The sequence below is a fragment of the Erythrolamprus reginae genome, chromosome 8 (assembly GCF_031021105.1).
Source record: "Erythrolamprus reginae isolate rEryReg1 chromosome 8, rEryReg1.hap1, whole genome shotgun sequence".
In the NCBI taxonomy this organism is placed as follows: Eukaryota; Metazoa; Chordata; class Lepidosauria; order Squamata; family Dipsadidae; genus Erythrolamprus; species Erythrolamprus reginae.
Genome location: NC_091957.1, coordinates 4,035,589 through 4,051,497, shown reverse-complemented (window position 1 = coordinate 4,051,497; position 15,909 = coordinate 4,035,589). Strand labels below are relative to the sequence as shown.

Below are 15,909 nucleotides of genomic sequence, written 5' to 3'. Positions count from 1 at the left end.
TATTTGTAAATGAATACAGTGTTCTCTTGATTTTCGCGGGGGATGCGTTCCGAGACTGCCCGCGAAAGTTGAATTTCCGCGAAGTAGAGATGCGGAAGTAAATACACTATTTTTGGCTATGAACAGTATCATAAGCCTTCCCTTAACACTTTAAACCCCTAAATTACAATTTCCCACTCCCTTAGCAACCATTTAGATTATTAATCACCCTGTTTATTTATTAAAGTTTATTTTTAAAAATATTTATTAAAGGCAGATGAAAGTTTGGTGATGACATATGATGTCATTGGGCAGGAAAAACCGTGGTATAGGGGGGGAAACCGCAAAGTATTTTTTAATTAATATTTTTGAAAAACCGTGGTATAGACTTTTCGCAAAGTTCGAACCCGTGAAAATCGAGGGAACACTGTAATAATAATAAAGGTGAAACACAAATAAAAATAACTAGCTGAGCCTGGGGCTTATTAAACTTAATAAAGTTTATTTCAGAATTAACTACACACATCTAAATCCACCCTAACTGGCTGCAAAACCTCAACACGGTCACTAGATGGCGACAAAGAGGTTTCTGTGTCTCTCTCTGATGCCACCTAGTGCCTCTCTGGATAATAGTAACCCCCAGGAGTCCTTTACAGTTTATTTTATCAAGATAAGGTTATTACCTTGGAGGACTTTCCCTCCCTTCACCAGCTACACTTCCTTCCGTGAGCAAAAAAAAAAAAAAGATATTCAACTTCCTGGTTGGTTTCATTCTAGAAGCCAAATCAGTCAGAACAAAGACTGGATATCAATACTCCAACGGCCAACGCAAGGTTATTGTCAGATCACCGCCTCTTAGAAACGGAGACTGATGTCTTATCAACAGCTAGTAAGAGACTGGGGCAAAGGTGTCCTAGCCGTTGAGGAAGGCAATCTCGGCTCTGCCTTGGATATATTTTGCGGCATTGAGAATCCTCCTTCCAAGATAGAGTTCAACATTGGCTCTCTGTATCTCCAGCAAGGAAATCTGGATCAAGCTCTGGAGGTAAGGAAAGCAACTTTCTCAAGCACTCTGGGATTCAACCACACTGTAAAAAAGATGTTGGGACTCTAGAAAGTGTTGTGGTTAGCTCTGGCCCAGCTCCTGCCCCAAGGACTGTGGATGTGGGGGAGACATCCATATGCTGCATGCCTGTTTTGCCCCCGGTGGAATCTGCTGATGAAGGCTCCTCTGACCAAGAAGACATGAGTGACAGGGAGGAGGAGAGTGTGGCAGACAGCTCAGAAGGAGGTCAATTATCTAGCTCCTCCTTGGATTCAGAACAAGAGTTAATGATACAGCCATGCATGTGGAGAGCGATGCACAGGAAGCAACAACAGAGAGATTATTATCAAAGAAAATGAGGCCACCTGTGGTTGGGTGGGGCTGTGGTCATTAGTGAGGCTGCTATAAAGAGCAGCCTGTGGGTTTGGCCATTGTGGAGGATTATCTGATCCTTGTGTTTCGTGCCTGCTTTGCTGACTTTGATCTTTGTGTGCTGATTTTTCCCCACTTTGAAACTAAACCACAGCAAAGTGTGTTTCACTTTGTGAAAGAAGAAGGACTGTGAATTACCTCACAGCTGCAAGCTAAGTATCACAGAACTGATCAGGGACTTGTACCAATTACCAGTTTGTTTGGAGACGAGTGCTCTTTGCTATACCAAAAGAGGGCTTAGGTTAAGTGAATTTTCATTATAAAGAACATTGTTTTGAATTTTCAAAGGTGTGTGTCTGAAATTTGTACCTGTGAATTTTGGGAGGATTCTACCAGCGAGTCCAACAGATCAGAAAGAGTGCAGAGAAGAGCAACCAAGATGATTAGGGGCTAAAACATACGATGGACGGTTGCAAGAACTGGGCATGGCTAGTCGAGTAAAGAGAAAGACCAGGGGAGACAAGATAGCAGTCTTCCAATACTTGAGGAGGGGATCAAGCCAGGTGTGAAATACACCAGGTTCTAACAAGTTCTGGAGATTTTGAGTGGAATAGAAATTTTGAGTAGAATAGAATTCTTTATAGGTCAAGTGTGATTGCACACAAGGGATTTGTCTTTGGTGCAGATGCTCTCAGTGTACATAAAAGAAAAAGAGACATTTGTCAAGAATCATGAGGTACAACACTTGATGATCGTCATAGAGGTCAAATAGGCAATGAGGAAACAATTAATATTAATAAAAGTCTTAAGGCTGCAAGCCACAAGTTACGGTCATATAGTCATAAGTGGGAGGAAGTGGGGATAGGAATGATGAGGAAAAAACTAGTAGTAATAGTAGTGAAGTCTTAGTAAATAGTTTGACAGTGTTGAGGGGATTATTTGTTTAGTAGAGTGATGGCATTAGGGAAAAAACTCTTCTTGTGTCTAGTTGTCTTGGTGTGCAGTGCTCTGTAGCGACGTTTTGAGGGTAGGAGTTGAAACAGTTTGTGTCCAGGATGCGAAGGGTCAGTAAATATTTTCACAGCCCTCTTTTTGACTCTTGCAGTATATAGGTCCTCAATGGAAGGCAGGTGGGCAGCCATTGTTTTTTTCTGCAGTTCTGATTCTCCTCTGAAGTCTGTGTCGGTCTTGTTGGGTTGCAGAACCGAACCAGACAGTTTTTATTTATTTTATTTATTCATTTGTCCAATACACAATACATATGGAAGAGAATAGACATGAAGTATTATATATAAAGATAATATGTAAAAATAGAGGAGAAGATATATGAAAGGAAGAAAATATATATGATATATGAGAGAAAGGAAAGACAATTGGACAGGGGACGAAAGGCACACTAGTGCATTTATGTACGCCCCTTACTGACCTCTTAGGAACCTGGAGAGGTCGATCGTGGATAGTCTAAGGGAGAAATGTTGGGGGTTAGGGGTTGACACTATTGAGTCCGGTAATGAGTTCCACGCTTCGACAACTCGATTGTTAAAGTCATATTTTTTACAGTCAAGTTTGGAGCGGTTAATATTAAGTTTGAATCTGTTGCGTGCTCTTGTGTTGTTGCGGTTGAAGCTGAAGTAGTCATTGACCGGTAGGACGTTGCAGCATATGATCTTGTGGGCAATACTTAAATCGTGTTTTAGGCGCCGTAGTTCTAAGCTTTCTAGACCCAGGATTGTTAGTCTATTTTCGAAGGGTATTCTGTTTCGAGTGGAGGAGTGAAGGGCTCTTCTGGTGAAATATCTTTGGACCTTTTCAAGGGTGTTGATGTCCGAGATGCAATATGAGTTCCAGACAGATGAGCTGTATTCAAGGATGGGTCTGGCAAAAGTTTTGTAGGCTCTTGTGAGTAGTGTGAGATTGCCGGAGCAGAAGCTACGTAGGATCAGGTTAACAACTCTAGAAGCCTTTTTGGCGATATTGTTGCAGTGGGCTTTAGCACTTAGGTCATTTGATATTAGTATTCCAAGGTCTTTTACTGAGTGATGGAGGTGCAGATGACAGACTCAATGATTCCTCTGTAGAAGTGTGTCAGCAGCTTCTTAGGCAGTTTTGAACGTCCTGAGTTGGCGTAGAGTAGTTCAGAGAACTGGCAAATACTACCTCTGACTGGCCCCAGAGTGGAGTGAGATTTTTCAATGTCTTTCCCCCAGGAGTTGGGAGGGAATGGGGACACCCACCAAGCCACACCCAATAGTAACAACAACAACAACAACAGAGTTGGAAGGGACCTTGGAGGTCTTCTAGTCCAACCCCCTGCTTAGGCAGGAAACCCTACACTACTTCAGACAGATGGTTATCCAACATCTTCTTAAAATCTTCCAATGTTGAACCAGCACAAAACCAATAGTTGTGGTCCTTCAAACCAAGTTCTCCATGTCAAAGAAACATGGTTTGCCAACCCTCCTTTTCAAATATAATTTTAAAAGCAAAGACGAAATCCCCTTTTCTTATCACGAAGTTTAATGGACTTTGCACTTAGAATGTTTGCAAAGGGAGAAAAAATTTAATCCCAAATCTCTAAGCGCTGGCAAGGGTCCGATTGCTAAAGCCTTAAACGCTGGTTAATAAAAATGCAACGGTTACTCCCACACAGTGTATTCCAAATTACCTAATTCTGCTCAAGCTTGTGTTCTCAAGGGAGCCCTAAAAAAAAAAAGTTAACATTTTAGATATTCTATTATTTCTCTGGCGGCGATTTCTGGAATAAAATCCAAACAATTTTGTCCTTACATCAAATTAAGCCGTCGTGTCATTTGCTTGGCTTGAGTCGATCTGGATTCGTGACCCCTGGATGATGGTTTGTGATGACAGCTGACCCAGTTAATTGTGACTTGCTCAACAGTTGGGGTTTGCAAGGCTTCAGTTATGATTTACAATCCAGGATAACAATCTGTGTTGCTTATGATTTAAGCACCACAAATCTATATATATATATATATAAATGTTTCTTTTTCCTGCTTGCATTCTGGGATTTTTTTAAAAAAAGCTTCTTCAATTGCTGAATTGTTGGTGGAAATTAAACAACACCCCCCCCCCCCGGTTTTGCAAACTTTTGCTTCAGCTAATAAAGATATGTCTTTCGCATCAATGTTAGGCCTCCTCTCCTTGCGCAATTTTGAAACGTATGTTTATTCTGAATTGCCATGTGGTGAAAAATGGCTCAGGGTGTGTGTGTCACAATGTACCAACTATTCCTCTGTTTAGTTCAAATATAAACCTAGCAGAGGAATGTAGAAAGAGGGACAGTGTGTAGAATAAACACTCCCCCGCTCAGCTGGGATCCCTTCTCCCAAAGGCGCTTTGTCCATGCTCAGAGGCACCTCACCTTCTCCACCGGTAAAAGACACAAAGCAGCAGCGTTTCTCTCTATCTCTGTTCAAGCTCCATTGAAATGACTTCTTGCTAAAGAGTCAACACAGGGATGTAGAAAGAGAGACAGTGGTAAATACTTTCCCTTCTCCCAAAGGCACTTTGTCCATGCTCAAGAGCACCCACCCACAACTCTTTCCAGCCGACAAAAGATACAATGCAGCAGAGTGTGTCCCTGGGGTATAAATTTTTTATTTTTTTTCCTCCACACCTTACAGAAATACAAAGTCACATGCCTTCAAATTAGAATATAATACAATATAATTTCAATTGCCAAATTGAATAGCATTTTGAGCCCAAATGAGAACAGAAAACAATCTTTGAAACCCGGATGCTACCTCCTCTTCTAATTTTGTCATCCGGATTTCAAAGATTGTTTTCTGTTCTCATTTGGGCTCAAAATGCTATTAGTTATCAAAATTTCTCTTGGCTATTTGCTTTTCTCTACTAAAACTATGCCATAGTACTCCGGTCCATTTCTTATATTCTTACTTATCTCATGCATGTTTTTTAAACCTCTGAGTCCTTGGAGAGGGGCGGCATACAAATCTAATAAATAATAATAATAATAATAATAATAATAATAATAATTATTATTATTATTATTATTATTATTATTATTATTATTTTAATATAACTGCCCTTTACGAGGAAAGTTCCAAATTTACTTCTCTTCGTACAATAAGCAGAGTGTGTCTCAAACTCCGTTGAAATGGCTCCTTGCTAAGTTCAGCATCCCTCTGGGCTCGCAGAAAAGATTTGGGACCGTGCCGTGCCCTAGTTTTGAAAGAGTTGATGGAGCCCTTCCCAGAAATGCAATATAAACAAGCTGCCTCCACTGAAACCCCAAGCCGTTTCCCCCCCTCTCAATTCCAAACATTTCAACAGCCTCTGATTCACTGCTTCGCAGGGCAACGAACTTCAGGCTCAGTGAGGTTGGCCAGCTCACTTAAAAAAAAGAAAGAAATAGAATTATAAGGTTGGAAGGGACCTTGGAGGTCATAGAAACATAGAAACATAGAAGACTGACGGCAGAAAAAGACCTCATGGTCCATCTAGTCTGCCCTTATACTATTTCCTGTATTTTATCTTAGGATGGATCTATGTTTATCCCAGGCATGTTTAAATTCAGTTACCGTGGATTTACCAACCATGTTTGCTGGAAATTTGTTCCAAGCATCTACTCCTCTTTCAGTCAAATAATATTTTCTCACATTGCTTCTGATCTTTCCCCCAGCTAACCTCAGATTGTGGCCCCTTGTTCTTGTGTTCACTTTCCTATTAAAAACACTTCCCTCCTGGACCTTATTTAACCCTTTAACATATTTAAATGTTTCGATCATGTCCCTCTTTTCCTTCTGTCCTCCAGACTATACAGACTGAGTTCATTAAGTCTTTCCTGATACGTTTTATGCATAAGACCTTCCACCATTCTTGTAGCCCGTCTTTGGACCCGTTCAACTTCTACTCCAACCTTCTACTCAAGGCAGGAGACAAAATTTATCTATTTATTTACGTATTAGATTTGTATGCCACCCTTCTCTGAAGACTCGGGCTGGTCACAAGATACAATACAAAACAATCTGTACAAAATAAAATCGAATAGTTAAAAACTACAAACTAAAAACCCAGTACAGTGTTCCCTCGATTTTCACAGGTTCGAACTTCACCAAAAGTCTATACCACGGTTTTTCAAAAATATTAATTAAATTTTTTTTCCCTATACCATGGTTTTTCCCACCCGATGACGTCATATGTCATCGCCAAACTTTCGTCTGCCTTTAATAATTTTTTTTAAAAATAAACTTTAATAAATAAACACGGTGAGTAATAATCTAAATGGTTGCTAAGGGAATGGGAAATTGCAATTTAGGGGTTTAAAGTGTTAAAGGAAGGTTTGCGATACTGTTCATAGCCAAAAATAGTGTATTTACTTCCGCATCTCTACTTTGCGGAAATTCGACTTTCACGGGCGGTCTTGGAACGCATCCCCCGCCGAAATCGAGGGAACACTGTATATTAAAATCAATCAACCAATTCACTCACAACCATACATCACATTTAATTGGTCAGGGGGGGGGTTAGATCTAATTGCCCCAAGCCTGGCGACATAAGTGAGTCTTGAGACTCTTAAGGAAGGCGAGGAGGGTGGGGGCAGTGCGAATCTCTAGGGGGAGCTGATTCCAGAGGACCGGGGCCCCCACAGAGAAGGCTCTCCCCCTAGGCCCCGCCAAAGGACATTGTCTGGTTGACGGGATCTGGAGAAGGCCGACTCTGTGGGACCTAACCGGTCGCTGGGATTCATGCGGCAGAAGGCGGTCCTGTAAGTAATCTGGTACCATGCCATGTAGGGCTTTATAGGTCATCACCAACACTTTGAATTGTGTCCGTAAACTAATTGGCAACTAGTGCAGCCTGCGGAGTGTTGGAGAAACATGGGTGTATCTGGGAAGACCCATAACTGTTCTGGTACACTCCTCCCAAAAATTCACAGGTACAAATTTCAGAGACACACACGTTTGAAAATTCAAAACAATGTTCTTTATAATGAAAATTCACTTAAACCAAGCCCTCTTTTGGTATAGCAAAGAGCACCGGTCTCCAAACAAACTGGTAATTTGTACAAGTCCCTTATCAGTTCTGCGATACTTAGCTTGCAGCTGTGAGGCAATTCACAGTCCTTCTTCTTTCACGAAGTGAAACGCACTTTGCTCTGGGTTAGTTTCCAAGCGGGGAAATATCAGCACACAAAAGGTCAAAGTGAGTAAAGCAGGCATGAACCACAATGATCATATAATCCTCCACAATGGCCAAACCCACAGGCTGCTATTTATAGCAGCCTCACTAATGACCACAGCCCCACCCAACCACAGGTGGCCTCATTTTCTTTGATAATAATCTCTCAGTTGTTGCTGCCTATGCATCGCTCTCCGCATGCGTGACTGTATCATTAACTCTTGTTCTGAGTCCAAGGAGGAGCTAGAGAATTGATCTCCTCCTGGGCTGTCTGCCACACTCTCCTCCTGCCTGTCACTCATGTCTTCTTGGTCAGAGGAGTCTTCATCAGCAGATTCCACCGGGGGCAAAACAAGCCTGCAGCATGGGGATGTCTCCCCCACATCCACAGTCCTTGGGGCAGGAGCTGGGCCAGAGCTAACCACAACAATAACTTGGGGTGGGTTGCTGCCCGGATGGGGAGGGGGAACACAGTGAGGTAGCAAAAATGGAGTTCCACCCCAGAGCACCCAATTTGCACTGAAAGTTGAAAGAAAATGCCGGGCATCCTTCATAAGCCACGTCCACAGTGTGGTAATAAAAATTTTGGTAGCCGTTCACTGCCCATAACTGCTCGCGCAGCTGCATTGTGCACGAAATTCAATGGTGGAAAATGTAAGGTTCTACACTTAGGCAAGAAAAACAAAATGCACAGGTAAAGTATATGTGGTACCTTGCTCAACAGTAGCAACTGTGAAAGGGATCTTGGAGTCCTAGTGGACAACCATCTAAATAGGAGCCAGCCGTGTGCAGCATTGTTCCAGCATCTCATAAGATCCACAAAGAAGAGGGAGTCAAGCTGTTCTCCAGAGCCCCTGAGGGTAGGACAAGAAGCAATGGGTGGAAACTAACCAAGGAGAGAAGCAACGTAGAACTAAGGAGAAATTTCCTGACTGTGAGAACAATTAACCAGTGGAACAACCTGCCTCCAGAAGTTGTGGATGCTCCAACACTGGAAGTTCTTAAGAAGATGTTGGATAACCATCTGTCTGAAGTAGTGTAGGTTTCCTGCCTAAGCAGGGGTTGGACTAGAAGACCTTCAAAGTCCCTGCTAACTCGTTGTTGTGTTGTTGTTGTTGTTGTTGTTATGTCTCCTGATTGTGATGCTATCCCTCCGTTCATGCAGCCCCCAGCATTCTTTAGAATAAAACTTTAAAACAATTCTTTAGAATAACTCAACTCTTTATGGTATGTTCCTTAGCCCATAAGCAATTCTGAAATGCAGAAATGATGCCGGAATGTTTTTTTTTTGTGTGTGTGTTGGTATGTGTGTGTGTGCTTCCTATTTCTTCCTCCAAGACAAACTATGATTTAAAAGCAAAGGGAAAATTACTTGGCCTTCAATCCTGTTGACCAGCTATTCTATTTTTCCTTTTAGGCTTTTGATCAAACTGTTTTCAAAGACAATTGCTTAGCCGTCGGCTTCTTCCAAAGAAGTTACGTTCATTTGCAGCTGGGCAGGTAAGCAATCGTCACCTCCCATGTTGCATTCACATAACACGGTAAACCTAGGATTATTATTATGGAACAAGCCACAATTACTTCCAGTAATACCTGATGTGGTGACTTTATGCCGTGGTTTTAAGTCCATCATTGCAGCTCTTAAGCGATCACAATGTTTACAATGCTTACAATGTTAAAAAGAATGAAACAATATAGAAGCATGTGTCTAATAGGAATAAATTACTATATAAATATGGATAGACGAAAACTTTGGTTATTTTTGTACCCAGAGGCCAAAGGTTAGTTGAAAATAAGTCATGATTTAAGACAACGAAATTGCTGTTCCCCCAGTGTAATAAATGAGACCCTATGAGACTAGACTTTCAATCCTGGGCCTAGAAAGTTTAGAACTAAGACGCCTTAAAGAAGATCCAAGTATTGCCCACAAGATCATATGCTGCAACGTCCTGCCTGTCGGCGACTACTTCAGCTTCAACCACAACAACACAAGAGCACACAGCAGATTTAAACTTAATATTAACCGCTCCAAACTTGACTGTAAAAAATATGACTTCAGTAACCGAGTTGTCGAAGCGTGGAACTCATTACCGGACTCCATAGTGTCATCCCCAAACCCCCACCCTTTACCCTTAGATTATCTATGGTTGACCTATCCAGATTCCTAAGAGGTCAGTAAGGGGCGAGTACAAGTGCACTAGAGTGCCTTCTGTCCCCTGTCCTATTGTTCTCCTATATCTCCTCTACCTTTCTTCTATTCCTATATCTCTTCTTCTATTCTTTCATTGATATGTTCTATTACTATATCTTCTTTTCTATTATTTCTTAGATATATTTTACTATGAGTATGTCCTCTATAACCTTCATCATGTATTTTACTATGTGTATATAGATGTATACCCACTAAAACCCTCATTGTGTATTGGACTAAATAAATAAATAAATGAATGAATGAATGAATGAATAAATGAATGAATAAATAAATAAATAAATCATTTTCCTACTCCTTTTTCTCTCCTCTCTTCTGACCCCAGGTACCAGGAAGCTTTGGAAGATGGGAAGCGGGCGCTGCACTTTCTTGGGAATAATTCCTGCATCAATTACAAACCGCTAGGTTTGGCTTTTGTGCTCTGCACCTCGGAGGTGAGGGATGAGAAGCAGGATTGAGTAACGTTGGAGTAAAACTGGAAGAGTGGGATTTCCATGTTTCTTTAGCAGCGTCCCTCTGAACTTGCATCTCAGCTGAATCCAAATTTGGGTGGGGGGAAATATATTTTCTCACTTTTCATTGGTCCTTAACTTCCAAACATTCATTTAATAACCCTCTGAAATTGCAGCACTGGGGTATTGTTCTGTCTGGGTCACTCCGGAAGCTATGACCAACCCAAAAAGATAAGCCAGACACACCGGTTGAATCCAAACACAGTTTTATAATGGTAAAGAGAAAAGAAGCCAACAGGAAATGTCTTTACAAGTCAGGAAAGCACTGGAACTCCAAATAGATACACGAAGGCAATTGTTCATACAAAAACACAGGATCCTTGATGACAAAGAGGCTGTTGCTAACAGGCACAAACCTCCCACGGGCCTTCAAGACTGCTGGGCCACGAGCCAGGAACAAAACGCTGAGAGAAAAGGCAGATAACTCCAACTCCACTGTGATAACTCTCCATGCTGCTGGAATGGTTCGCCTGCCTTATAAACCCTTCCCTGCTAATGAGGGCTACACCCAACCCCTGTTGTTCCTCATTCAACGCTGATAATATCTATTCAGTTGCTGCCTCCTTTGATCTATGCGTCTCTGTCGCATATTAATGATAGCTTGTGCCTCATCATCCAATGACTCCAGAGACTCCAAGCTACTGGCTTGAGAGAGCCCCTCCCCAGGGCTCCCAGGCCCCTCTTCCTCGTCACTTTCCAGATTGTTATCTCCCCAGTCTGGCTGCCAAGAACTCTCCTCTTCGCTCTCAGCCTCCCCTGGGCATGGAGCCAGCAAAGACGCAGCTGGTCTTTGATCTTGCTCAGGCTGAACCACAACAGGTGTAAGAAAGGCTTACCACTAGTTCTCGTACTTATGGCCATTGTCCAATGTCCCGCCATCAAAATCCAGGCGCCTGGCAACCCCTTAGCACTTAGCAAGAGCCCTTAGACTTATATACCACTTCACAGTATTTTTACAGCCTTCTCCAAGCAGTTTATAAATATTCAGCCTATTGCCTCCAACAATCTGGGTCCTCATTTGACCCCCCTTGGAAGGATGGAAGGCTGTGTCAACCTTGAGCCGGTCAGGATCGAACTGCTAGCAGTCGGCAGAGTTAGCCTGCAGTCCTGCATTCTAACCACTGGGCCACCATGGAATGGAGGGAGGAGGGAGGGAGGGAGGAATGGATTGGACTGTTTGATTGATTAATATATTGGGGTTTTAGCTGTAGTTTTTTTATGTATTAGATTTGTCTTGTACGTTTTGTTTCTATATTTATTCTGTGATCCGCCCCGAGTTTTTGGAGAAGGGCAAAATACAAATCTAATTAATAATAATAATAATAATAATAATAATAATAATAATAATAGGAGGGTGGAAGGAAGGAAAGAAGGAAGGAAGAGAAGGAAAGGAAGAGAAGGAAGATAGGAAGGAAGGAAGATAGGAAGGAAGGAAGAGAAGGAAAGGAAGGAAGGAAGATAGGAAGGAAGGATGCATTTAGACTTATATGCCACTTCACTGTGCTTTAATAGCCTAGTGGTTTACAGAGTCAGCCTCTTGCCCCCAACAATCCGGGTCTTCACTCCCTTTGGCGCCATAGAAGAGTAGAGTAGAGTAGAGTAGAGTAGAGTAGGGTAGGGTAGGGTAGGGTAGGGTAGGGAAGGGAAGGGAATGAAGAATATAATAGAAGAGAAGACTGAAGAATAGAATGGAATGGAATATAAGAAAGAATAGAATAGAGTAGAGTAGAGTAGAGTAGAGTAGAGTAGAGAAGAGAAGAGAAGAGAAGAGAAGAGTAGATTAGAGTACTCTGCCAAAGAGTTCTGTGTGACCACCAAAGCTTGCGACTTAATTTCTATACGGGCACAGGTTCTGCATAACATGGCGGCCACCCAATGCCGGCTCGGAAGCTGGCACGAAGCCCGAGAAACTCTGGAAGAAGCAGCCAGGCAAATGCCCCAAAGACAAACTGGAATTGCTTTAAAGCGAATAGAGGTAAGTCATTTCGTTTAAATGGAAGGTGAGTTCAGCCGGGCAGATTCCACCACTAAAAAACCGTGAGATTTCATTCCACCTTAAAACTCACTCTGTTCTTCTGCTATTTTGAGCTGAGACTTTGCTTCTGTCTCATGTCAGGATCGTCTCTTCCTGGAACCCCAGAGCGTCCCACCAGGGATAATGTTCAGGCCCCCCTTGCGGGCCGAAGAGATGAAAGAGAAGGACTATCTCGGTCAATCCAAGGTGATGATGAAAGCTGAGTTTATTTCGCTCGACCCCTTTCCAACCATGTTCGGATGTTCTATCTAGCTCAGCATCTTGGCCATTGGAAGTTGGGTGGACTGTAGCTCCTAGAATTCCCCAGCCAGCCATGGGAGATGAGGTCTACACATCTGTAGAGTAGAATAGAGTAGAGTAGAGTAGAATATAGAATAAGGAATAGAATAAGAATAGGAATAGGAATAAGAATAAGAATATGAATAAGAATAAGGAATAGAATAAGAATAAGAATAAGGAATGTTCTGTCTGGGTTTTCCCAGACCTCCACACCCACTGAAAAAACAGCCAGACACTCTGGTAAAATCCAAAAGTAATTTATAGCAGGAAAAAATAAGCACAAAGGAAAACCTGTCTTCACAGCAGACAGGTTACAATACTTTACAACAGGGTCCTGATGTCCAGTCAATTCCAAAAGCTTCTTGCTGGCACCCCCCCCCCAAGGTTTCAAGAGTCCAAGGCACAAACCAGGATTGTAGCCACCAAAGTTCACAGACAGGTCTCACGAATCTCCAAGATAAAACTCCACAAGCCAGGAAGGGTGGGTCCGCCTTTTATCCTTTCCCAAGAGCACCACACCCAAACCCAGCTGTGACCTCTAATGCTGGAAATATCTAGCCAATTGCGTTCTTCTCTCGTTAGCTCTCCTCTGTCGCATATCTATGAAGTCACTAGCATCTTCCCCCAGGGAATCCAGGCTGCTTGCTGGGGAGAGCTCCCCCTGGTGGAACTCTGGCTGTCCTTCATCTTCAGCCTGGGATTCAGCTTCTTCATCAGTCTGCCCCTCCTGGTCCTCAGCCTCTGAGCTGGACACCGACAGCAAATCAGCCATTCCCGGAGGGGTCCCAGGCTGAACCACAACAAGGAATAGAATAAGAATATAAGAATAAGAATATAAGAATAAGAAAAGAATAAGAATAAGAATAAGAATAAGGAATAGAATAAGAATAAGAATATAAGAATAAGAATAAGGAATAGAATAAGAATATAAGAATAAGAATAAGAATAAGAAAAGAATAAGAATAATGAATAGAATAAGAATAAGAATAAGAATAAGGAATAGAATAAGAATAAGGAATAGAATAAGAATAAGAATATAAGAATAAGAATAAGAATGTAATGGAGCAGAACAGGACAGGACAGAATAGAACAGAATAGAATTAGAATAGTCAAGTCGAGTCGAGTCGACTAGAAGAGTAGAGTAGAGCAGAGTAGAATTAGAAAAGAGTAATTAGAATAGAATAGAGTAGAGTAGAGTAGAATAGAATGGAACAGAACAGAGTAGAGTAGAGTAGAGTAGAATAGAATAGAATATTGGAATGAATAGAATGAATATGAATTTTAAACGGGATTTTTAAAAACGAAATATCCCTAACTCCCATTCCAGAATAGAGCAGATGACTCTCGAGATCCCGGGTGTGTCCAGAAGAGCTTTTAAGAGGTCACTTGGCTCTCCCCATGCTCTGGAAATAAACCAGAAGCCCAGGAGAAGTAAAAACCTAACTTTGGATTTGACGAGGAAAGATGCTAAATAGTCACCATAGTTTTGATCTTCAGGCTCTTTCCCTCATTTCTTTGCTTGTCCAGGTCATTTCTTCTGCCTTTGAAGAAGACTCTGGCATCATCGACACTTCCCAACAGAAGCCTCAGGTGTTTTATTTTTATTTATTTTTTAATCTGTTTGTTTTGTCAAGTACATATTGGTGGTATACAAAGATATAATAATATTCATATACATAATACTAGTAAAAAAGAAACATTAGGACAGGGGATGGAAGGCACTCTGGTGCACTTAAGCACGGCCCTTACTGACCTCTTAGGAATCGGGTGAGGTCAACAGTGGATAGTCTAAAGCAGTGTTTCCCAACCTTGGCAACTTGAAGATATTTGGACTTCAACTCCCAGAATTCCCCAGCCAGCGAATGCTGGCTGGGGAATTCTGGGAGTTGAAGTCCAGATCTCTTCAAGTTGCCAAGTTTGGGAAACTCTGGTCTAGAGGGAAAACTTTTGGGGTTAGGTGATGATACTACAGAGTCTGGTAGTGAGTTCCATGCATGAACTACTCAGTTACTAAAGTCGTATTTCCTGCAGTCGAGTTTAGAGCGGTTTACATTAAGTTTGTATCTGTTGCGTGCTTGTGTGTTGTTGTGGTTGAAGCTGAAGTAGTCATTGACAGGAAGGACGTTGTAGCAGATGATTTTATGAACTATCCTTAGATGGTGTTTAAGGCCACATAGTTCTAAGCTTTCCAAACTTAAGTCTATTTATTTTTTTATTTTTTTTATTTTGTCCAATACACAATGAGGGTTTCAGTGGGTATATATCTATATACACATAGTAAAATACATGATGAAGGTTATAGAGGAGATACTCATAGTAAAATATATCTAAGAAAGAATAGAAAAGAAGGTATAGTAATGGAACATATCAATGAAATAATAGAAGAAGAGATATAGGAATAGAAGAAAGGTAGAGGAGATATAGGAGAGCAATAGGACAGGGGACGGAAGGCACTCTAGTGCACTTGTACTCGCCCCTTACTGACCTCTTAGGAATCTGGATAGGTCAACCGTAGATAATCTAAGGGTAAAGTGTTGGGGGTTTGGGGACGACACTATGAAGTCCGGTAATGAGTTCCACACTTCGACAACTCGGTTACTGAAGTCATATTTTTTACAGTCAAGTTTGGAGCGGTTAATATTAAGTTTAAATCTGTTGTGTGCTCTTGTGTTGTTGTGGTTGAAGCTGAAGTAGTCGCCGACAGGCAGGACGTTGCAGCATATGATCTTGTGGGCAATACTTAGATCTTGTTTAAGGCGTCTTAGTTCTAAACAATAACACACAAGCACTACAACAGATACAAACTTAATGTAAGTCTAGTTGCGTAGGGCATTCTGTTGCCAGTGGAGGAGTGGAGGGCTCTTCTCTGGACATTTTCTAGAGTGTTATTTTTTTAAAAAATAATTTTTATTGAAATATTCACATTAAAAACAAAACATAAACATTTAAAGCAAACAATTTTACACAGACACACACACAAAGAAAAAACGGTGGGTTTTTGTGCCCTCTAGTGGGACTGCATAAGAGGAATAATCTGTCTGGGCCGAGTTTTTCCCCACCATCTCCTCTACCCCAGTTGCATTGGGTTCCGCAGGAGCTCAACGCTGGAAGGTTCTCGTTTCTTTTCAGAAGGCATGAGAATGAAAATGCAATAATATATTTTATCTTTTTTCACAGAAGCTCGTCCAAGGAATCCCACCTCCACCGGAAACAACACCTCCCAGGTTTCTTCAAGAGAACCAAAGGACCCAGACGGCAGGTCAGATTAAGATGAAAATTCTTGAGTGGATTGTGTAAGTGGGTGCCACTGGAACCC

General features: G+C 41.7%; 1 protein-coding gene across 1 annotated transcript in view; it reads left to right on the top strand.

Annotated features, from left to right (window-relative positions):
- Window positions 1–749: 749 nt before the first annotated feature.
- The window catches only part of NOXA1 (NADPH oxidase activator 1), a 20,805-nt gene continuing 5,645 nt past the window's right edge, over window positions 750–15,909 (top strand). The window contains exons 1-7 of the mRNA XM_070758539.1: window positions 750–1,024; window positions 8,976–9,058; window positions 10,093–10,201; window positions 12,129–12,254; window positions 12,396–12,500; window positions 14,121–14,183; window positions 15,771–15,852. Of these exons, the coding sequence (XP_070614640.1) occupies window positions 851–1,024; window positions 8,976–9,058; window positions 10,093–10,201; window positions 12,129–12,254; window positions 12,396–12,500; window positions 14,121–14,183; window positions 15,771–15,852 (742 nt within the window). The 5' untranslated portion in view covers window positions 750–850. The remainder of the gene's footprint in view (window positions 1,025–8,975; window positions 9,059–10,092; window positions 10,202–12,128; window positions 12,255–12,395; window positions 12,501–14,120; window positions 14,184–15,770; window positions 15,853–15,909) is intronic.